Source organism: Sceloporus occidentalis, unplaced genomic scaffold (genome assembly GCF_023333645.1).
Source record: "Sceloporus occidentalis isolate IW3139 unplaced genomic scaffold, rSceOcc1.0.p SCAF_3, whole genome shotgun sequence".
Classification (NCBI taxonomy): Eukaryota; Metazoa; Chordata; class Lepidosauria; order Squamata; family Phrynosomatidae; genus Sceloporus; species Sceloporus occidentalis.
The window spans coordinates 2,256,954-2,281,924 of NW_028316983.1; the positions used below are offsets into that span (position 1 = coordinate 2,256,954).

At 43.8% G+C, this 24,971-nt stretch overlaps 1 protein-coding gene across 2 annotated transcripts in view; it reads left to right on the forward strand.

Annotated features, from left to right (window-relative positions):
- The window catches only part of LOC149315417 (mitochondrial tRNA methylthiotransferase CDK5RAP1-like), a 32,893-nt gene extending 18,251 nt beyond the window's left edge, over positions 1 to 14,642 (forward strand). For both annotated transcript variants that reach the window (XM_089513426.1, XM_089513427.1), the window contains exons 10-14: positions 1,358 to 1,413; positions 2,061 to 2,191; positions 10,818 to 10,967; positions 12,091 to 12,231; positions 13,231 to 14,642. In XM_089513426.1, the coding sequence (XP_089369552.1) occupies positions 1,358 to 1,413; positions 2,061 to 2,191; positions 10,818 to 10,967; positions 12,091 to 12,231; positions 13,231 to 13,311 (559 nt within the window). In that variant the 3' untranslated portion in view covers positions 13,312 to 14,642. The remainder of the gene's footprint in view (positions 1 to 1,357; positions 1,414 to 2,060; positions 2,192 to 10,817; positions 10,968 to 12,090; positions 12,232 to 13,230) is intronic.
- Positions 14,643 to 24,971: the final 10,329 nt, after the last annotated feature.

Sequence of the window (24,971 nt, forward strand, 5' to 3'; positions counted from 1 at the left end):
TGTTTAGCCTGGAGAAAAGAAGGTTAAGAGGTGATATGATAGCCCTGTTTAAATATTTGAAAGGATGTCATATTGAAGAGGGAGCAAGCTTGTTCTCTGCTGCTCCAGAGAACAGGACCCGGAACAATGGATGCAAGCTACAGGAAAAGAGATTCCACCTGAACATTAGGAGGAACTTCCTGACAGTAAGGGCTGTTCGACAGTGGAATGCACTCCCTCGGAGGGTGATAGAGTCTCCTTCCTTGGAGGTCTTTAAACAGAGGCTGGATGGCCATCTGTCAGGGATGCTTTGAATTGGATTTCCTGCATGGCAGGGGGTTGGACTGGATGGCCCTAGTGGTCTCTTCCAACTCTACGATTTTATGATTCTATGATTCTATGACTGCTAAGAAGACAAACACATGAGTCCCAGAGCAAATCAAACCTAAACTCTCTTTAGAAGCCAAGGTGATTAGACAGAAACTGTCATACTTTGGCCATGTCAGGAGAAGAGATGACTCACTAGAAAGGACGATGATGCTCAGTAAGGCAGAAGGCAATAGGAAGACTTCATTGCAGACGGATGGACTCAATCTAGGAGGCCCCAGCTGCTGTCCTAAATTTGCAAGACCTGAAGAGAGCCGTGGATTGGGGGGAGGGGGGGGACTTGGAGGTCTCCCATTCATAGGCTTGACATAAGTCACAGTCAACTTGGCAACAGTTAAGAACAGCAAAGCGGATCTGAGTTGCTTCTGGGAGCAAGTGTGGTCTTGTGGGTGTGAGATATTTTTGCTTTTTTCACATGTTTGGTAGGCTTTCTGCATAGTTTTCAACCCAAAAGATACCAGCCACAGATGCTGGCGAAATGTCAGGAATAAACTCGTCTAGAACATGGCCACATAGCCCAAAAAACCCACAAAAAAATTATGGATGCCGACCATGAAAGCCTTCGACTTGTCATGAAAATATTTGCCCCTAGTTCATCTAGGAAGGAAAAGTTTAAAACACATATACACTCACTATTGCAGTAAGGAATGGTTTTGTGTGCCCAGAGTATTCACTGTTGAAATGTACAATTAACCCTCTGTTTCCACAGATTCTGCATCCATGGATTTAAGCAACCATGTTTTTGGAAATATTCACCCTTTCCGCCCAAAAAATACTCCAGAGAGAAAACCTTGATTTTGCCATTTTATGTAACAAATGCCGTTTTACTACACTGTTGTACGTAATGGGACTTAAGCATCCATGGATTTTGGTATCCACAGGGGGAGAGGTCCTGGAACCAAACCCCAGCAGATGCCAAGAGCCCATTGCATGTGTTTGTGCATCATTTTGACATGCCCATTTCTGCTGCCTATCTGCCTTTTCTTTTCAGGTATACACGAGAAGCTTACTTGGAGCTGGTACAACACATCCATGACTCTTTACCAGGTAGATTGCTACCCGTGGCAGCTGCTACAGTGTCTGATACACCTCTCTGACTATAAGGTTATCTTCATGAACCTTCAGCTTGCTTACTCGCTTATTTATTTGAACAGTTGCTCTTGTTGTGTGCCCTCAAGTCACTTCCAACTTATGGCCACCCTAAGACAAACCTGACACAGGGTTTTGTTGGCAAGATTTGTTCAGAGGAGGCTTACCTTTGCCTTCATCTGAGGCTGAGAGCATGTGATGGGCCCAAGATTGCCCAGTGGGTTTCCATGGTCAAGTGCGGATTCGAACCCTGATCTCCCAGAGTCAAATCCAGTGCTCAAATGACTACACCCCATTGGCTCTTGAGATGTTTATATTCTGCCTTGTATGCAAAAATCTCAGGATGGCTTACAATAATTTACAACCATTAGTAACATCCGATCCTGCCTGCTCACGTTGCCGTACAGAATGCCTCTGTGAAGCAGCTTTGGGGATTTTAAATAGATGTGTGGGGTGTGGTAGCATAAGATCTGTGTGTGGATTGTAATGCCATGCTGAGGGGATGTTGAACTGAGGCCCATACATTTAAGCAAGCACAATACAGCAGTTTGTTAATCCTTTTTCATCTCTCCTTCCCATCTCGGTTTTGGCTCTCTGTGGGGCAGGCGTGACCCTCAGCAGTGATATCATCGCTGGCTTCTGTGGGGAGACAGAGGCTGACCATCAGCAGACGGTGTCCCTCATTCATGAAGTCCGCTACAATACAGCCTTCATCTTTGCCTACAGTGAGCGCCAGGTGGGAACTTGGTACATGTCACACCTGTGACTCCTGCTCCACATTTAGGTAGTTTTGGGTGGGTGTGCAGTGGGCTGGGTCCACAATTCAGTCCCAGATTATGGTTGCCATAATCCAGGTTTGAGCTCCTGCAACGCAAGGGAGCAGTGTTCACGCCACGGCCTTAAATCAGATTGATATCCTTACAAATAGGAGTCTGTAGTCCTAGTGCAATTAAGCCAGTTTCCACATAGAGGGGAGGATAATTTATAGTTTTATTTGCTGCAGTGAATAGGTATCAGCAATCTCACAACCCAAAAGACTGACACAAAGGAAGGAAACTGACATTCATTTATATATACTTTTCTATATGCTAATTACACAGCATCCTATCTCTGTGTAGCCATAGTGTCCTATTATTATTATTATTATTATTATTATTATTATTATTATTAATCTTTATTTATGAAGCGCTGTAAATTTACACAGCGCTGTACATGCAATCTTTTTAATTAGACGGTTCCCTGCCCTCGGGCTTACAATCTAAAAAGACATGACACAGAAGGAGAAGGGAGTGGTGGAGGGAAAGGGTAAGAGGTCCAGCAGTTCCTCTCTACCTCCAAGGCCTGGACCAAGGCAGATGGACTGGAGGGAGGGCTTGGCTTCATAATGGATGGTTAATCTTCTTCCAGGGAAAATACATACTCTCAAGTAGGATAATGCATATACAGTACACAGCAATACAGGAAATGATTTGATAAACAGACAACAAAAGAAAACCAAATAGCAAGCGACAGTTATGCAATGCCTGGAAAGGCTTCTCTGAACAGGATGGTTTTCAACTCCGTTTTGAAGCTGGTTAAGGAAGTGATGGCTCTTGCTTGTAAGGGAAGAAGGTTCCAGGAGTGAGGGGCAGCAAGTGAAAAGGAGCGAATCCGGGATGGGGCAGAGGAAATCCTGGGCTGAGACAGCAGACCTTGACTACCAGAACGGAGGGCCCAAGTGGGAAGGTGAGGGGAAATAAGGTCTGATAAGTAAGGAGGGGCCAGTCCATGGAGGGCTTTAAATGTCGACAGCAGGAGCTTATGCTGAATGCGGAAAGGGAGAGGGAGCCAGTGAAGGGATGCCAAGACAGGAGAGATGTGGTCAGAGCGGTGGGTGGAAGTGATAATGCGTGCAGCTGAATGCTGGACAGAGATTAAAGGACGGAGGTGAGAAAGAGGAAGCCCAGCCAGGAGGACGTTACAGTAATCCAGTTGTGAGATCACTAGGGCATGGACCAGGATCTTGGCAGTAGAGGTGGAGAGATATGGTCAGATTTTGGCAATGTTGTACAAAAAGAATCTACAAGCCTTGGCTGTGGTCTGGATCTGAGGGATACACGACAGAGAAGAGTCAAAGATAAAGCCAAGACTGCGGGCTTGCTGGACTGGTTGAATAGAAATGTTGTCCACAGAGACAGAAAAGGAGTGATGAAAGGTGGCTTAGGAGGAAAGACAAGAAGTTCTGTCTTGGACATCTTGAGCTTCAGGTGCCGATGGCGCATCCATTGTGAGACAGCTGTGAGGCAAGACGAGACTTGCTGTTCAAGCTTTGGAGAAAGGTCCTTAATTATCAGGTCACATTTCATGAATATGAATACTAAACAGGTTGCATATTACTGTCCCATAATGATCCTGTACTGCCGAGCAATTCAGAAATTAAGGAGGGGGTCTTTTGGCAGAGAGGTTTCTGGGTTTAGGATTTCTGACACCAATAAGACACAGTGTTCAGGAACTCTGTGAACTTGGGAGGCCTTTAAGTCTAGCAGGCATCGTCTAAACCAGTGGTTCCCAAAGTTTGCTTCTCCAGATGCCTGGAACTTCAGCTCCCAGAATTTCTGACTGCTGGCCAAGCTGGTTGTGGCTTCTGGGAATTGGAAGTCCAAAACACCAGAGAACCAAAGTGTGGGAACCACTGGTCTAAACTTTCATGCCTATTATCTGTTTTGTTTTCTAGTAGTTTTGCTCCTCTCGCCTACTCTCTGTGTTTCTTTCTTTGCATCTCTTGTTGGGCTGACAATAATAAGGTTGCTAGCTGTATCTTAAAGAACTATAGCAAAGGGCAGAGGCACACATACATTTTCCATTCTATTCTGTTGCCTTGATATTTCTGTGCTGGCTTCTTATACTGGCTTACTGTATTCTTTCAGTATAGCATATCAAGATCTGTTGTGTGTCTGTGCAAGTCATAGAATCCAGTGTTTTGTGCTGGTGGATTTGGAAATTTTTGTTGATGCTTGTTAAGAACGAGACGGCCTGTGTTTTGAGATCTTCTGGAGGGGCTTTTCTTTCCCTCCCTCATAGGTATCTGTTGTGCTCTGCCTTGAGGAGAGGCAGGAAGAAATACAATTCATTATTATTTATTATTTCTCCAGTGGGAAAACGGGATGGAGTCTTCTTGGTGGCTGTTTCTAGGCACACTCATTGCTATCCATCCATTAGCAGATTTGTTTCAACAGGCCTATGGTCTCAGTGGCACTGCAGAAACAATGCAGCTTGACACTGCTTCAGCTGCCATGGAATTCTGGGATTTGTAGATTTGTGAGATATTTAGCCTTCTCTGTCAGAGAGATTGTGGTGCCACAACAAACTACAGTGGGCCCTTGGTTTCTGCCAGGGTTTGGTTCCAGGACCTCCTGTGGATACCAAGATCCCTGAAAGCTCTAGTCCCATTAAATGCCTCTTATATAAAATGGCAAAATCAAGGAGTGCTTTGGGAATATATATATATATTTCATTTTTATTTTTTTTATTTTTTTTTTATTTAAGTTTTATTAAGCAAACACAGAACAAGTGCAATGTATAATACATAAACCAAAACTTACATACATACAAAGGACAACATAAAATAAACAAAATATCCAAAAGATTATTCTCTATATTTCGACTTCCAAGGCTCTCTTCTTACACCAGATTAGAAAATTTATCACAGTGGTTCATTATAGTAATAATAAGAAATAAAAAGAAGAAGAATCATCAGCCTTTATGTAAACATAAAAGATTATCTAAATTACAAATACCTAAAGTCATATATAAAAAAAAAAAAGAAAAGGAAAGGAAAAGAGAGTAGATAAATTACATTTACATCTGCCAATTATAAATTTCTAAGAAATGATCAACACAGTACCATTTTTCTTTTGTCTCTTCCACGGCTTTATCTTGAAGAGTTGCAGTCAGTAAGTCTAGGTTCCGCACTTCTTTCAATTTAAATATCCATTCTTCTAAGTTTGGGCAGTATGGCTTTTTCCAAGCTTTGGCAAATAGCAATCTTGCAAGGGTGACCATATACAATATCAATTTACACGATTTTTTCTCTATTTCCTTATCCAGATTACATGTCATATTCAATAAAAATAATAAAGGATCAAACGGGATCTCTGTACCAAGGATATCACTCATTAATTTTTGAATATTTTTCCAAAAAGCAGTAGATACAGAACATTTCCACCATATATGGAAATAAGTACCCTCTTTGACCCCACACTTCCAACATTTGGGATTTCCATTACCATAAATCTTGTTAATTTTAATAGGAGTCATATGCCATCTAAACAGCATTTTTATATAGTTTTCTTTGTAATTCTGAAAAACAGTAAATTTCTTAGTAATCTTCCAGGATTTATGCCAATCTTCCAGAAGGATAGGATTCCCAACATCCTGGGCCCATCGAATCATTGAATGTTTGATTGTTTCATTCTCTAAATCTCTTCCTTTTAGAAGCTTGTAGAACTTAGATAAATGCTTTCCTTTTTTATCTTCTAATATACTATCTAGTTCATTTTTCACAGTGCTAATTCCCAATTCTTTTGAGTCTACTTTCCATCTATTACTCAATTGTAGGTATAAGTACCATTCTAATTTGATTCCCAATATTGATAGTTCTTCTCTTGTTCTAATTATAGCATTATCCAAATTGTCAAAAGTCAAGAGGTCACTATATCTAATCCAATCAAATGAAATCTTTTTAGTTCTGCCAAAAAATGCTTCCTGGGGAGAAACCCAATATGGGAGCTTAACATAAAATAATTTTTTGATTTTTTCCCATACCCATAATAGAGATCTTCTTAAAAAATGATGCCTAAAATCTTTATATTCCTTACCCTTCCCATACCACATAAAGGCATGCAATCCTTGTCCCAAGTCGCAATTTTCCAAATTTAACATTTTCTCATTTGAGAGGAAGATCCAATTTTCTAACCAACATAGACCAGCCGCATAATAATACAGCTTCAGATTAGGGAGGGAACAACCTCCTCTTTCCCAGTCATCCGTCAATATTTTCCATTTAATTCTAGCACGTTTACCATTCCATAAAAATTTAGAAAGTTCCTTTTGCCATAGGTTAAATTGGACCTCTGAAGAGATAATCGGTAGGTTTAAGAATAAATAGATAAACCTTGGCAATATATTCATTTTAATTATAGTCATTCTAGCAGAGAGGGATAGTTGTAATCTCGACCAAGAGATTAGGTCAGCCTTCACTTCTTTCCATAGCTTGCCATAATTATTGGAAAAGAGATCGATGTTTCTATTTGTTAAAAAAATCCCCAGATATTTTGCTTTATTATTCACATTATAGCCTGAAATTTGAGTTAATTTTTCATTTTCAGCAGCCGATAAGTTCTTAGTAATAAATACAGTCTTAGATTGATTAACACTCAGGCCTGAGTGAAATGCAAAAATATCCAAACTCTTATTCAAGTATTCAATATTATATAAAGGATCTTCTAGAAAGCAAATTAGGTCATCAGCAAAGGCTCTAACCTTATAAGTATAATTATTGATTTTAACACCTTTTTGTGCTGAATCATCCCTAATCTTATTAAGCAAAACTTCAAAAGCAATAATAAATAATAAAGGGGAAAGTGGGCAACCTTGTCTCGTGCCCCGTTTTATCTCAAAAGAGTCAGTCTTTTCATTGTTTACAATAAGTTGTCCCCTTTGCTTCTGATAGATAGAAGAAATCCAACTATACATCTTAGAACCAATATCCATAAACTTCAATACTTCCAATAGGAAGTTCCATCTTAAATCTATCAAAGGCTTTTTCTTCATCAATCAGTAATAAAGCTAGTTTTTTTTTCATTATGACGTTCAAAATAATCTATGATATTTACTACAACCCTAATATTATCTTTAATTTGACGTTTAGGGAGGAACCCAGATTGATCTTCCTGAATCCGATTAGCTAGTACTACCTTTAATCTTTCTGCTAGAACCTTAGTATAGATCTTATAATCACAGTTAGTTAATGAAATTGGTCTATAGTTACTTAATTCTGTTTTCTTATCCTCACTTTTAGGGATTAGGACAATAGCCGCCTCCCTCCACGAATCAGGAATTCCATCCAAATGAATATCATTTATTGTGTCTCTTAAAAAAGGAACCAAGACTTCCTCCATTTTTTTATAGTATATCATAGATAAACCATCTGGCCCAGCGGCTTTATCCGAACTCATAGCTTTAATTACTAATGAAATCTCTTCTGCCGAAATCTCTTTATTCAAGAAGTTCCTCTCTGGGTCATTTAGTGCCAAAGCCTTCTGGTCTGAAATATATTCTCTTAAACTACTTAAGTCACTCAGGTTAGTCTCTGATCCACTGTAAATATCTCTAAAATAAGAGTTAAACAGAGATTTAATCTCTTTTTGCAAAGTGTAAATCTTCCCAGAATGCCTAATCTCTGTAATCAGTCTGTTATCACTCTTCTTTCTCAACCTGGAAGCTAAGATTTTCCCAGCTTTATCTCCATACTCAAAATATTTTTGCTTTACAAGAAGTAATTTTCTCTTTATTTCTGCTATTTCCAAAACTTTCAATTCTTGTTTAATATTTTCAACTTTCAATTTTGACTGTAAGTCACCATCACTTTTCCATTGCTTTTCGGCCTCCATAATTGCTTGTTTGAGATCTTCAGTAGTTTTTACATCTTTCTTCCTTTTGATACTATTAAGTTTAATCATAACCCCTCTAATGACTGCTTTACTAGCATCCCAAAGTATCTTATTACTAATATCAGTTGTCTTATTTTCTTTAAAGTAAAGTTTCAAAGATTGTTTCACTTTTTCATTGATTTCCGCACTGTTTAACAAATCCTTAGGTAACCTCCAATTGAATCCTGGCTTCCTAACATATATATATATATATATTTCAAGCCATAGGTGCTTGAATCCATGGATAAAGAATTTGTGGATGCGAAAGGCTTGACTGTACAAATCCCAGGATTCAATAGAATGGAGCCATGAGAGTTAAAGTAGTGTCTACCTGCATTATTTCTTGAGTGCAGGTTAGACCTTTGAGAACAACTTATTGCTCATGATGATTCCTCAAAATGATCATCCTGCTACATGAAGGCCAGCAAGGTCAAGTCAGATATGGCGATGCTCTCTCGGAGCCCTTTCTAATAACTAATGGTGTGAAACAAGGTTGTGTTCTCACTCCAACTCTATTTACCATCTTCTTCAGCATGATGCTCCAAAGGGCTACGGCAGATCTCAAAGAAGAAGATGGCATTTCTATACGCTACCGTGCTGGTGGTAGCCTGTTTAACTTAAGCCGCCTGAGGACCTGCACTAAGACTCTAAACTATGTAGTCCGTGAGCTGCTTTTTGCTGATGATGCTGCCCTCGTTGCCCATATGGAAGCAGCTCTGCAGCGCCTCACATCTTGTTTTGCAACAGCTGCAGAGCTCTTTGGGCTGGAAGTCAGTCTGAAGAAAACTGAAGTTCTCTACCAGTTCACCTACCTGGGAAGCATCATCTCCTCAGATGCCAAGATTGATAAAGAGATCGATCACAGACTGGCAAAGGCATATAGTGCATTCGGAAGACTTCACAAAAGAGTCTGGAGTAACAAACACTTGAGGCAAAGCGCAAAAATCAGTGTGTATAGAGCCATTGTACTGTCTATGCTCCTCTATGGGTCTGAAACATGGGTCACCTATCGCCAACACCTACGACTCCTTGAACGCTTTCATCAGCGCTGTTTACGCACAATTCTAAATATACACTGGACTGACTGTGTGACGAATGTTGCTGTCCTCAAGCAAGCAGGGATCACCAGCATTGAGGCCATGCTATTGAGGACGCAGCTGCGCTGGGCAGGACATGTTTCTAGGATGAAGGACCATCACCTCCCCAAAATAGTATTCTACGGTGAACTCGCCACGGGTCAAGACTGTAAGAGGGGCAACCCAAAGAAGAGATACAAGAACTCCCTGAAACAACATCTCAGGCATGGCCTAATTGATCACCAACAATGGTCTGCCCTGGCCTCGCATCGGGAGGCATGGAGACGCACTATCCATGATGCTGCAGCCTTCTTCGAAAGCTCATGCCGAACGAGTCTTGAAGAGAAACGACAACGCAGAAAGAACTACAACTGGAAACATTACCTAAGGAGACTTTCCGCTGTGCTTTCTGCAACCGGACCTGTTTATCCCGAATTGGCCTTTTTAGTCACCAACGCACTTGTCCAAAGCGCGGGATGAGTCCTTCCTGAATCTTCGTTTACGAAGCTAAGCCAGAGAGAGAGAGATTGCTCATGAGGAAAGGGCCTTTTATCAGATGCTGTGTAGCCAGTTGTTCTTTTTCTTCCCATTTTTAATGGATCCCCTTCTAAACTGGACTTGATTGCTCTTGTGGTCACTTCCAATTCTTATGATTCTAAATTGTTTTTAATTATATTGATAGTTTAATGTGAACTTTTACCTGTGTTTATTTTAACCAGGTTAGGGGGAAAGGTAGCATATAAATACATATTGTATGCTTATGTTTTCAGTTCAGTGTTGCACACTCAATATAAGAGTTTCCAAACACATACAGTTGCTGTCTGGAAAGTGATCAGCCAAACCTCCTAAGCTGAAAGAAACTTTGCAATGCAGAAAACTCTGTGCTTAGGCTATTCACTGTACAAAGATCCTGCTTCTTTCCAAATGCTGTTCAAATCTATGAAATAACAGCCAAGAAGTCTACTTACAGCGGTACCTGCCACTGGCGAGGAAATTGATATGTCATCAACGCTGTGAGAGAAAGAAAGAAGAAAGTGAAGCAAATTGGGTGCAACTTCACAGCCGGTCGATGCAAATACATATTGTAAGAAAGAAATGGTAACACAGGCTGAATGGACATCTGTCAGGAGTGTTTGGGTTGTGTTTTCCTGCATTGAGGAACGTGGTTGAACTGGATGAACCTTGGGGATCTCTTCCAAATCTAGGATTATAGGATTCTATGGTTAACCTTAGTATTTTCTCTGGTGTCATGTGGAAGCAAAGGATCCACACTGTAGAAGAAAGTTTTTGGATGAAAGATTCAAGGGTCTGGGGAGGAATTTTTGCTCCCTCCAGGCTATGCTCTGGCTTGCATCCTCCCTTCCCACCACCATGTACCTGGATATTCCCAGTACAGCGAAAAAAGGTGCACACAGAATTCAAAGCTTTGAAAAGAGAATCACCAATTCTGGAGGCTTTCTGGAAAGACAGTTCTCATTTTTTGGCTGTTTGTATTTCCTAGTGCGGGGGGGGGGGGCATTATTCAGGGGGTGGGTTTTCAAACAGCATTATGGCCTTTGTAGTTGATCTTGAAGCAATGTCCATTTTGTTCCCCCAGAAAACCCAGGCGTTTCACCGCCTGAAGGATGACGTGCCGCCTGACGTGAAGCATCGCCGGGTTAAGGAGCTCATGGACGTCTTCCGGGAGGGGGCTTTGCAAGCCAACGCGGCTGCTGTGGGTCACATGCAAGTGGTTTTGGTGGAAGGGGTGAGTAGTGCCTGGATGTCTCCTTTTGGCTCAGTATCAACAGCACAGTTGGCTCCAAATGTGCAAGGTGTGTGTGTGTGTTTTGTCCCTTGATGGAAACTCTCAGGTGCTCTCAGTGCAGAGGATAGCTGCCAGCTCTTTCACAAAGTCATAAGTCTCTTGCTCTGTCTCTGTGGCTGAAATGAAATTATTATTATTATTATTAACCTTTATTTATAAAGCGCTGTAAATTTACACAGCGCTGTACATTCAATCTTTTTAATTGGACGGTTCCCTGCCCTCGGGCTTACAATCTAAAAAGACACAACACAAAGGGAGTGGAAATCAAAGATCTTCCCTGCTATTTATTCAGCTTTACCTTGTCATCTAAAATTAGGAATAAATGCTTTTCAGAACCTCTCCAAGTTAAAGATTTCTGGCCGTCAAGTTGAAAGATGGAGTTCTTAACTTTACAATAATGAGCCCATTTTATTTAGAAGAGCCACATCTTTTCTATTGGCCCTAGCTGAGACACGGGTCAGTCATTGCTCTGATGCACACTGCAGAAGTAATCCACTTTTACTGCCCTGGCTCAGTGCTAGGGAATCCTGGGAACTGTTGCTTGTTGAGGCACTAGAGCTCGCTGACAAAAAAGGGCTAAATGTCTCACAAAACTACAGTTCCCAGAATTTCCTAGCATTGAGCCAGAGCAGGTAAAGCCTTGTCACACTGGATTATTTTTGTTGTGTGGATTGGACCATTGCCAGAGAAATAAAAAGTCAGAATAAAAAGGCCTAGAACCTGATGTGAAGTTGTCTCAAATGACACAAAATGAACTGTGTACTGCCACAATGACTGACACATTTGTGTTTCTAAAAGTTAAGAAGGTCTTCCTGTTTAAATCTGATTTTAGAGGTCATAGCTAATGTGATACTTTAATGTCTCATTAAATGTCTCAGGTTGTATTACGCCTGTACTTTCCTGTGATGACCTGTGGTCATGTATAATAAATGTGATTGGCTAGTTGTTTGATTGATTGATGATTGGTTTTCCAGGCCCCTTTAGCTAAATGCTTTAAATAAACAAAAGAAAGTTTCCACATCGAAATTATATGCTGGAAATTAGCACACACTTTCTTTTCCAGCCCAGCAAGCGCTCTGCTTTGGAGTTATCTGGCAGGAATGACGGTAACATCAAAGTGATCTTCCCTGACGTGGAGATGGACGATGGCACTGACTCAGGATCAGTGGTCCATGCCCAGCCCGGAGATTACGTCCTGGTGAAGGTGATTTGTGACTCTTTCTCTTTTTCCCCAGGTAGAATCCATCACCTGGGCAAGATTCTCTGTCAGAAGCTCTGGGGCCCTGATTCAATTTTGCCTAATTTTTGTGGAAGGTGGGGTATTGCCAGGCTTGAGTGTTGGATAAGGACTCCCAGAAACCAGGGTTTAAATCCTCTGGAGACCCTCTGAGTGACTATGGACAACTCACACTCTCTCAGTCTCAGAGAACAGTGATGGCAAACCTGTTCTGAGTACATCTGGCCAAGAAAAATATCAGCCAGAATGCTATAGTGCTTTGAGTGCTGGGCCTAGGACTCTGGGAGACCTGGGTTCGAATCCCCACTCATCCATGGAAACCCGCTGGGTGACCTTGGGCATGCCCCACTCTCTCAGCCTCAGGGGAAGGCAATGGCAGGCCTCTTTAATTCATCACGCCAAAAAAAACCCTATGATGATGTGTTCACCATATGTCAGAGTTGACCTGAAGACACATAGGAAGAGCAGTAAATCCAACCACTAGCTCATCTGTTAGTAGTGGCAGGCCACGTGCCCCTGAGAGAACTGATCTTGCACACCTTTAGGAAATTACTTGCTTAGACTACAAGTCTCTCTGGGCACATTGGACAGGGGATTATGGTTATTATAGTCTCACCTTGCCTTTAGCTCTGCAGACATGTGAGGTCTCTACCCACTAAGGGGACATTGTGTACATCTGGTGACTGGCCAGAACCTCGCTACTGTTGCCTGTCCTAGTTCTTTCCCTTTTCATTCTGGTCCTATGAATGTGTTGCTGCCATGAATGGTCAGAGATGACTAGTAAGAGCACAGACGTTAAGTCCCAGCCTTTAGTCATTGCACTTTCTTTCTACAGTGGTAGCCCAGGTGTGCCAGTGTGATGTAGTGGTTTCCGTGTTGTACTACGACTCTGGAGGTCTGGGTTTGATTCCCCACTTAGCCACATACATTCTGATTTTCCTTAGCACACACCTTTCCTCCTTTCAGATCTCTTCTGCCAACTCTCAGACACTGAAGGGCATCGCGCTCCGTCGAACCACGCTAAGAGAATCTGCAGCATTTGGCTGATGCTATCCTTCGAGCAGCAAAAAACAATGGCCAGGTTGCTTTTTCACTGCCAAAGAGAAGCGAAAGGACTCTGAGTAATAAATACCAACAGAATCATGCTGGATCCCTGAACCAGACTCTGGTACAGACCAGCATGCCTTAGCTAAATCAGAGTTGATGGAAGCACCTCTTGAAAAATTCATGGACTGCTATTAGCTCTAGCCAGTTTTCTTCCTTGTAATGTTGTACATGAATAAACCTGTGTGTTTATTTCACACAGCCAGTATGGTGTAGTGGTTTGGATGTCGGACTCTGAGAGACCAGGGTTCAAATCCCCACTCGGCCATGGAAACCCACTGGATGACCTTGGGCAAGTCACACTCTCTCTCAGCTTCAGTGGAAGGCAGTTGTGGCAAACCCCCTCTGAATAAACCTTGCCAGGAAAACTTCAATACATAAAATTGCTCACAACAACAACAAACGTGAGGTTAAAAGAGAACTGTGCAAGAGTGTGCTGAAACCTTCCAGAAATATCAAAGGAAGATGCATGAAAGGAAGAAGAGAGACGTGCGGAGAGGTTCCAGGTGTCTGCTAACCAACTTATGCAAGGACAGAACAGCACCGGCTTATTTTGGCTCTTCATCCCTGGAGGACAGTTGGATGGTCATCTCAGAAGTGATTCAATTGTGTAATCCTGCATGGCTTTGGGTTGGACATGATTGCTTTTGGAGATCTTCCCTTGCTCTGTGAGGCTATGAGTGTATGACAAGACACTGTGTCTCTCCTCTAATTCACACAATTTTTCAACAGGCTTAATAGTTATGAGGCACTCATCTTCCCAGGAAGGAGGACATTGCAATGCAGAGTGTGTATGGTTGGAAAGAAGTGGAATCCATGCCCTGAATCCTGTGATTACACCCAACCAGAGTAGACCCTTAGTTTCAGTGGGATTTACTTGTTGGTTTAGTATTCAGCCCAGTGTCTGCTACCTGGGACTAATCGATAAGCTTTCAACCAGTAGTCTTTCAGAAGCGCACTCAAATGGCTCATAACCTGACACTCTTTTGTGTAGTACATGGGGTGAGAACTATGTGGCCTCCCAGATGTTGTTGGACTGCAACTCTCAGCATTCCTTCCCATTGGTCTTGCTGGCTCGGCTGCTGGGAGTTGCACTCCATCAGCATCAGAGAACCTTATGCTTCCCATCCCTGCTGTATTGCAACAAATGAAAGGTCTACAGGTTGACTCCCTCATCTGGAATCCCAAAATACTCCAAAACCCAAAGCTTTTTCAGTGGGAGGCACCCTTGCTTTCTGATGGTTGAGTATACACAAACTTTGTTTCATGCACAAAATTATTAAATACTGTGTATAAAATTACATTCAGGCTCGGTGACTAAGGTGTATATGAAACATAAGTGAATTTTGTGTTTAGACTTGGGTCCTATCTCCAAGGTGGCTCATTATGTAGGTATGTGCAGATACATGTATTCCAAACCCCCAAACAATCTGAAATCCAAGCCTATCTGATAAAGGAGATGCAGACCATTGCTGCGGTGTGTGAGGGAGGAGACAAAAAAGATTCATGCCAACCTAAGCCCATTTTTTCAAATCAATTTTAAGCTGCTTCTGGATGGTGCGTGTTGGCATTTTGGGAAGTCTATGCCACCTCTAAAAGGGGCTCATAGGTACCCAGTGCTGGGGAAAGAAAAGCTGAAAAGTTCTTGCCAGGCTGACCCAGTAATCCTGCTGAAGTGAAAGAAGACACAAGCGACTTTAGCTAATTTTGCATGGTTTATTAATTAATTTAATTCATTCTGCTTGGTACATACATTCAAAGAAGCGGAGCAACCAATGTTGGGAAATGTGACTATCAAATCCTGCCATTATTTATAATGTTTCTGTCCCACCATTCAACTATATAAAGAGTTGTATGGCGGCTCAGGCTTTTTAAAAAATACAATTTCTAGTTTCAGCTGCAGGTTGATAGATGAGGAGGAGGGAGAGGGTTTGGCTCAGAAGCGAAGGGCAGTGGCCGACCAATGTGGCTCAGGGTCCTGCCGGCAAAATGGTCTCGTTTCTTCTGCTCACACTGTCTCTTGGATGTGCAAAGATCCCTGGGTCAGAACAGAAACAAGAGATGGTTACTCTTCTCTTTTGCTGCAGAGTGTTGCATTAGTCAAATGTTTGCTAGTCTCACACAGCTTTGAAAATGGGCAGCAATGGAACGGTGGCTACGTTTTCCACATTGGACCACCAGACATTGATCTTTCTCATTTGTTGTGGAAAGATGCTGCTGCAATCATAACAGGAATATTTCCCAAGAACCAGGTGGGCAAGGAGTCTGGTAGTAGAATATTCTAAGTGCCAGGAAGCTCACTCTTTTTTAAAAAAGCAAAGTGGAGAGCAGGTGGGACATCCAGAATAGGCAAAGTATATTTCTAAGGCCACACGTGGCCCCCCAAGGCTGTCTTTGTGGTTCCCAATTGTATCTGGCCTCCTAGGCTGTGTTTGTGGGCCACTGTTCCTCCAGACTCCGATGCCCACCCATTTTGGGGTGGATGCCTCTCCAAAAAGCCTCCAGGAGCAGAAGCTCATCTCCTGAAAAGGTTGCAGCTCCCCCCCCCCCCGCCCTGTTTAATAACAAATACTCATTGTTTGAGACCACAAGTGGGCTGTTTTATTTGCAATACATGTGGCCTCAGCGTTGAAAACTGGTCCTCAGGCTGCCACCATGGTTTGCATGGTGAGATGCAATTCAGCAGGAAGAGTTATGCAAGTGCAACAGTGGAATGGAAAGGCAGAGGCTGACAAGTTTTTGCTTAAAGTCATACACTTCCGCAATTTGGTTTCTCTATTCCAGAATAAGGAACTGGCAAAACCAGCTCCAAGGATTCCTTGCCTAAGAAAACCACTGTTAAATTCATGGGGTCATCATAAATTGACAGGCAACCTGAAGGCACAAACATGCACAATATGGGATAGGGCCTAGGCACCCTAAAAGCACTAAATCCTGTCTGATCTTGGAAGCTCAGCTGGGCCAGCCCTGGTTAGTACTTGGATGAGACTGCTTTTTTTTAAAGGAAGGAACTGGCAAAACCAACGCTTTTATACTCTTTGCCTAAAAAACCCCTATGAAATTCATGGGGTCACCATAAGTCAACAGGTGGCTTGAAGGCAGGTGCGTACACACAAGGAACGTAGCTGTTGCATTAACATCTTTAAACATCAGGGAGACCTTTCTGCGTGGGAGAGAGCTGCTTGGCAGATGAATTGACTCCCTCAGACATGGGCAGACTTTCTTTGGAGATCTTTAAACAGTGCATGGATGCCCATCCCTTGGAGGGTGATTTAACTATGGATTCCCGCATAGAAGTGGGGTTCAACTAGATGGTCTTTATGATCCCTTCCAACTCAATGCATCTGTGATTCTGTGAAGAACTGTGATTGCTAGTGTTTGGCATCATATGAGTTTCTCTTGCACCAGGAGGACTCTTACCTGGGAAATGTGCACAGTGGGTTTCTTCATGAGTTGCAGTGTCGACAGTGTTGGTGCCTTGTCTTGGTACATCCCTAAGATACATAAAATGAAAGTCATTACAGTGGCAGGACTGGATGCAAGTGCCATCAAAATGGTGGTGCACTGATAGTTCCATCTTTGTGCTCTTATATCCAGTGGCAAAACATGATTCCCTGATGCCCGCTGTGCCCTGGGCTGCATGGAAGTTTGCTTTCAAACCAGGGACTTCCTTCATCATGGAACCCATTTCCAACGCCAAGGGTAATGCCCTGGTCAATAATTCAGGGCTTTCACAGATCAATGAAAGGGGGCCAGCCTTTTTGTCCATACAAGGTGACAGGTAAAGGCTCCCATCAGCTTTCAAGGCTGACTTTTCAAGGAGGGCATCAAGCCCCAGATTTCTGACTAGCCAGGCTCACTTACGGTTCAGAGCATCAATAGTTTTCCTCACAAATAGTTCACTCCATGGTTTGTATTGGTCCACCTGGGAAGGAAGAAAAAAAGACTTTAGAGCTTCTGTGAGGTAGAGCAGGTTCAAGTCAGCCAAGGAAAGTTTAGTGATGGAGCTGAAGAACTTGGCAGGAGCTTAACAGATAGAAAGTCCTTTGCCCAGGTTTGGTGCCAGCCTTCCTAGCCAAGAACATACTCTGCACACCAGAACAAAAGAAAGGTTCTAGAAGAAAATGCTCTTCTAGAACATGGCCACATAGCCTGAAAAACCCAGTGGATGCTGGCCATGAAAGCCTTCAACTTCACAAAAAGAAAGGTACTTTCCTTCAACCACACTTCATCCAAACTCCCAGATATGATGATCATATCTGGGATTTCTACAAAGAAAGGGTACCTTTTTATTTGGCTTGGCTATTTCTCTGAGGTCTGGGCAGTGGCAGCTAGTAGCTCCCATGTCAGGATTAGAGCCTACACTCATCTTACTGTGAACTTTAAAGGCACAATCCAAGCTGCTGGCTTGGAGCAAAGGTTAAATCATAGAACCCTAGAGTTGGAAGATACCCCCAAAGTCCATCCAGTCCAACCCTTTTCCTGCCATGCAGAAAGACACCATCAAAGCTCTTCTTTATAAATCTCCAAAGAAGGCGACTCCATCACTCTGAAGCAATGCATTCCAGCTCTTACCTTCAGGAAGTTCTTCCTAATGTTTAGGTGTCTTCCTGTAATTTTGAATCCATTGCTCCATGTCCTAGCCTCTGGAGCAGCAGAAATCAAGCTTGCTCCACCCTCAATGTGACATCTCTTCAAATATTTAACCATGGCTGTCATGTCCCTTCTTAACTTCTTGTTCTTAGAATCATAAAATCCTAGAGCTGGAAGGGATCCCAAGGATCATCCAATCCAGCCCCATTTCTGCCATGGAGGAAGACACAATCCAAGCCCTCCTTGTGACAAATGGCCATCCAGCCTCTGTTTCAAAACCTCCAAAGAAGGAGGCTCCACCATTCTCCGAGGCGGCAGCATCTTCCATGGTTGAACAGCTCTTGCCATCAGGACATTCTTTCTAATGTTAGATGGATTCTTTTCCCTGTAGTTTGGATCCATTGCTCTGTGTCCTAGTCTCTGGAGTACCTTAGCTTCTTTAAATTTTGAACTCAAACTCAGAATAGATTTCACCAACCAACCAGCCTGGGAGCTACCAACCACCACTCAGTTTATTAAAAAAATGCAGCCACCTGTATGCTTATGTTTTCAGTTCAGTGTTGCACACTCAATATAAGAGTTTCCAAACACATACAGTTGCTGTCTGGAAAGCGATCAGCCAAACCTCCTAAGCTGAAAGAAACTTTGCAATGCAGAAAACTCTGTGCTTAGGCTATTCACTGTACAAAGATCCTGCTTCTTTCCAAATGCTGTTCAAATCTATGAAATAACAGCCAAGAAGTCTACTTACAGCGGTACCTGCCACTGGCGAGGAAATTGATATGTCATCAACGCTGTGAGAGAAAGAAAGAAGAAAGTGAAGCAAATTGGGTGCAACTTCACAGCCGGTCGATGCATTTGGGAAACAGGCCAACTAAAAAGGAGGTAGGGATATATTTAGCCAAATAATGAGATTCCCTGGCCAACTACTTTACGTGGCTGTTGCAATGCTTGCCAAGACAATGCCTCCAAATCTCTAAGAACATGGGAAATTGGGGAACCCTTGGTGAATGGCACAGTATGCTTTGCATTAAAAGGTCCTTGTTTTAACTCTGAGTATCTTCAGAGAAAGACCCGTTACAAAATTTTGGAGGCAGCCATTACCCATGAATGTAGGACAGTACTAAGCAAAATGGACCAACAGTCTGCACAGTATGAAGCAACTTCATACGTACATAGTTGCATAAGCACAGGCAGCATGGTTGCACTGTGCATGGATGAACATGGGATGCCTGCTGATAGAGAAATCCAGTACACAGCATTGCTGTTCAGTCTAAAGGCAGTGTAGCATAATTGTGCTGTAATTTCAGCTGAGGATATTTATGGGTAGGATTCCTGCCAGCGTGTTTATTAAAATATTGTTGTCCTTTGATAAGGATGAATTACCTGTTTAGAGAAAGTCTGGGGACCAGCTTGCTTCCCGAAATGTCAAAAGTAGTTTTTACATGCGCTTCCTGAAATCATAGAATCACAGAGTTGGTAGGGACTCCAGAGATCATCTAACCCAACCCAGTTCTTGGTGCAGGATCTCTAGCTAACACATCCTCAGCAAGTTGCTGTCCAGCCTCTTTTTGAAGAGTAGGAGCCCCCACAAGCTCTCTAGGCAATTGGTTCCATTTCTGAACGGCCCTCGCTGCCAAGAAGTCCCTTCTAATGTTCACTTGAAATCATCTCTCCTGTAACTGCAACCCATTAGACACAGTCCTGCCCTCTGAGGAAGCAGAGAACAAACTTTCCCCTTCTCCTTTGTGGACATATTTAAAGAGGGCATCATGTCTTCTCCTCACCAAGCTGAACATGCCCAGCTCCTTCAGTGACGCAAAGGGAGCAAAAGCTTCACCACTGCTCTATTCTCCTCCCAGGACATTTCTCAAGCATTGAAAAATCCCTCAGTCCTGGAGGGATTTTAATAGCAGGGCATATTGTTTCCGTCTATAGTATGGAACTCTCAGTTTTTGCAGATCTAGGCCTAAGATTGCAAATTACTGTATAAGTCTAGAACTTTTAATCAAAAAATTGGCCCAAAAAACCTGAGTCAACTTATGCACAGGTCCACGTACATCCTGTATTTTTACTCCTATCAAAAAAGGAACCATGCCCTGGTGAAAGGTATGAGCTTAATCTCTTCTCAGAGCACCAATAATAATAATAATAATAATAATAATAATAATAATAATAATAATAATAATTGTATTTATATACTGCTATTCCTGTGTAGATCATAGCGGTTTCCAACAAAAATTGCAACAATAAAAAAAAACAATTATAAACAATATATGCCCCCAACAATGTGCAAACCAACCACCCATAGCAATTAAAAATATACATTGTCTAAAACCAGTTTCTTACAAAAACATTAAAACCATAACAAATAGCTGGATTGAACAGTATACATCCTCAAGGGAAGATAACAGATAGCATTAAGGCACATGAGGAAAAGCCTGGCGGAATAGGAAGGTCTTCAAATTCCTCTTGAATACATCTAGGGAGGTGACAACGTGGAGCTCGTTGGGCAGGCAGTTCCAAAGCTGTGGGGCTGAGATGGAAAATGCCCTCCGAGATGGAGTATATCTTGCTTTAGGAACTCTTAACAAATGTTTTCTGCCTGATCTGAGAGTGCGGGGTGGACTGTATGGGGAGAGGCGGTCCTCCAAGTACCCTGGGCCCAAGCCATTTAGGGCTTTATAGGTAATAACCAACACCTTGTATTGCGCCCAGAAGCGAACAGGCAGCCAATATAGATCTTGCAAAACAGGTGTTATATGGCTGGATCTGGGACATCCAGTAACCAGCCTTGCTGCCATATTCTGTACTAATTGAAGCTTCCGGGTTTGGTACAAGGGTTGCCCCATGTAGAACGCATTACAGAAATCCAACCGAGAGGTCACCAGAGCATGTACCATCGTTTCAAGGTTCCCCTGGCCCAGGTGGGGTCGCAGCTGGCCTATCAGCCGAAGCTGATAACAAGTGCTCCTGACTGTCGCATCCACCTGAGATGTAAGGTGGAGCGACGAGTCCAGAAGCACCCCCAGACTGTGACCTGAGTCCTTCACGGGGAGCATGACCCCATTTAGGACAGGTGGAAAGATCTCCTTCCCTGAGCCAGGAGAACTTATCACGAGTACTTCCGTTTTCTCTGGGTTCAGGCTGAGTCAGTTTTCCCTCATCCAGCCCATTACTGACTCCAGACAGGCATTTAGAGGAGAGAAACATTAAGAAGAAAGAAGCATGGATGTGAAAAGAAGCATTAGCCCCTCTACTATCTATCCAGCCTTTAAGGTGTCAAAAAATTGTAAGTTCTTTAGCATCATTTTCCTTTGCTTCATCCTTTTTGTTACATGCTGCTAGGTTTTACCCTCGATTTATCCACGAGTCATATCAAAATTCATAATTTTGGCCCCCGAAACCTGCCCTTGAGTATATATATGGTAGGCATGGAAAGGGATTCGTGCAATAGTCGAAGCACTTACTAGGTTGAAGGCAGGCAAGTTGACAATGCATTTCCCTCCAGTGCTGATGCACAACTTAAAGGTGAGTGACAAAGTTGATGGAGCTGGGTTGGCGGTATACGAAACTGAGGGTCCTTTGACACTGGTGATGGTGGCCTTCACGGATTGTCCTAGTGGAACCTGCAAAGCAGCATCAATTGGACAGTTGATCCACACAACGGAGACGACAGGGGTGGGAAAGTAGCTAGATGCTCTACCCTTAAGCAGAAAATGTGTGTGCTTGCTCTCTCTCTCTCTCTCTCTCTCTCTCTCTCTCTCTCTCTCACACACACACACACACACACACACACACACAGACACACAATCTCTCAGATTCCAGATTGCCTCATGGGGATTTTCTTCATGGTCATAGTGAATTCCTCTCATATGTCTCTCATAACATCGCAGAAGCTAATTGCTAGCTGAATTCTTCCTTTGATTTCTCACATTCTAATAAAGGGCTTCCAGGTCAGTGGGACAGAAAATCCTTTCCGGGTCCTAATCCAAATTTTAAAAGAACAATTCAAAGTGCTGAAACCTTTTCCCACAAAATAGGTTCAACACCGTGGATGGCTCCTCTAAAGACTAATGCTTGGAGTGAATTCATCTCCAGCCACCAACACCAAAGTTGCCAAATGCAACTTTTCATCAATGTTGTAACCGAGAAAGGATAAAATGTTGTTTTTTCCTGTGAAAGGAGGCAAAGGCAAACTCCCTCTGAACAAATCTTGCCAAGAAAATCCCAGATAGGGTTGCCTTAGGGTCACTCTAAACTGAAAATGAAGGTCTGCAGCACCAAAGTTCCCATTGACCCATGTCTCTTATGCACTGGCTGGAACTTTCTTGGTGTCATTCACACTTGCAAGTTCCCTTATTCCTCTTGCACATGTTTTGCCATTATGCAATGGCTGTGTTCACTTCACAGTTGCTAAACATCTGTGTTTAGTTTCTCAGAAGAGTGAATGATGGTGTTTCCCTCATATGTTGCACTTCGCAGTTGCACAAGTGGCATTCAACAAGCATAACAGTTGTTGATGTGGCTCTGCATTCTTGGCCGGAGCATAAATTGTCCAGGCCTTTCATTTACCACTGGATCCACTAGGATTGTTGTGACAGCATGGATTGTAATTATTTTACCATCCCCCCCCCCCCCCCCACTGCACCATAGAGCAGCAAGCAAGCTATTCACAAGAAGGGTGCAGAACCACCACTGCTTAACTCTTGGAGTGCAGTTTGATGCCAGCATAATGTAGTGGTTTGATGTTGGACTGTGACTTTGGAGTCCAAAGGTTCGATTTCCAGCTCAGGCATGAAACCCACTTGGCCAAGTCACACTCTCTCAGCCTCAGGGGAAGGTAATGGCAAACCTCCTCTGAACAAATCCTGCCAAGAAAACCCCACCATAGGGTCGCCAGAGGTCTGAAACGATTTAAAGGCATGCAACAACAACAAATAGCAAGATAGAATCTCAGCCAAAACTGAGCATGGATGTGAAAAAGAATACAACAAGAGCACACTGTTGGTACAGAGAGGTGCAGGAAAGACCTAGGGATTCCTTGGGGACAACACTGTGATACCAGCCTATTGGTTCCATCCCCATGTGCTTTCTGGAATCCCTTGCTATTCTTGCAAACTAAGGCAAACACCACTTAACAGTCACTAACCTCTGGGAGCAATTTCTGTTCCTCTGCAGACAGGGCGCTATCACCAAAAACCTGCCAGAAACACAAACTGGTTGTGAGTTGTGCATACTCCTTAATGACACCTTAGTTTGTTGCCTTGGAGGAAGGAAAGAAGTCACATCTTGCTAGACCTCATTGGCTTGGACAGTGCTGGGGCTATGCTAGGTCTCGGTTTCCTGTGTCAGGCTATGGAGTATATCACAGGGAGCTTTTGGGTGATTTTGTAGCTCAGTTCCAGCTCACTTCTGAAGTGATTGCACTTCCAACGATGCGGTTTCATGCCATAAAGGGACTGTTTTATCAGACGCCATTGATTTCTATGGGAGCTGCTTGCGAATTGCTTTAGCAATGTTTCTGAAGTCACCCCTCAGTTTGGTAAAAACGAGAAAAAAGTGTCTTCAGAGAATTCGCTTCCAGGCTGCCTTCGACTGCTCTGCGATTTGTTCTGGTGTGGAAGAGCACTCCGATGCCACCCCTTTGGCCCCTGTGCCCTGCTCCGTCATTCCCCTCCTCCTCCTTCATGCCTTCTCCTCCTCTCTGCCAACCAGCCGATCCCATCATCCCCTGCGTCCTCCTAGACCCCGATCTGCTCCCTCCTTTAGCCTCCCACCAATCCCATCATCCTTGCCTTCTCCTAGACCCCGATCTGCTCCACTCTTTCACCCTGACACCAATCCCATCATCCCCTGCCTTCTCCTAGACCAAGATCTGTTCCCCTCCTTCACCCTGACACCTAACCTATCATCCCCTGACTGCTCCTGCATCCCCATCTCACCCCATGCCACCTAACCCATAATCCCCTGACTACTCCTGCATCCTGATCCTGGCTCCAGGGACCCCCAGCGACGTATCCCATCATCCCCTGCCTTCTCCTGCATCCTGATCCTGGCTCCAGGGACCTCCAGTGACCTATCCCACCATCCCCTGCCTTCTCCTGCATCCTGATCCTGGCCCCAGGGACCTCCAGTGACCTATCCCATCATCTCCTGCCTTCTCCTGCATCCTGATCCTGGCTCCAGGGACCTCCAGTGACCTATCCCATCATCCCCTGCCTTCTCCTGCATCCTGATCCTGGCTCCAAGGACCTCCAGTGACCTATCCCATCATCCCCTGCCTTCTCCTGCATCCTGATCTTGGCTCCAGGGACCTCCAGTGACCTATCCCACCATCCCCTGCCTTCTCCTGCATCCTGATCCTGGCCCCAGGGGCCTCCAGTGACCTATCCCATCATCCCCTGCCTTCTCCTGCATCCTGATCCTGGCTCCAGGGACCTCCAGTGACCTATCCCATCGTCCCCTGCCTTCTCCTGCATCCTGATCCTGGCTCCAAGGACCTCCAGTGACCTATCCCATCATCCCCTGACTGCTCCTGCATCCTGTTCCTGGCTCCAGGGACCCCCAGCGACCTATCCCATCATCCCCTGCCTTCTCCTGCATCCTGATCCTTGCTCCAGGGACCCCCAGCGAGCTATCCCATCATCCCCTGCCTTCTCCTGCATCCTGATCCTGGCTCCAGGGACCTCCAGTGACCTATCCCACCATCCCCTGCCTTCTCCTGCATCCTGATCCTGGCCCCAGGGACCTCCAGTGACCTATCCCATCATCCCCTGCCTTCTCCTGCATCCTGATCCTGGCTCCAAGGACCTCCAGTGACCTATCCCATCATCCCCTGACTGCTCCTGCATCCTGTTCCTGGCTCCAGGGACCCCCAGCAACCTATCCCATCATCCCCTGCCTTCTCCTGCATTCTGATCCTGGCCCCAGGGACCCCCAGTGAGCTATCCCATCATCCTCTTCCTTCTCCTAGACCCTGATGAAGGATGACAGCTAAGGAGGAGGCA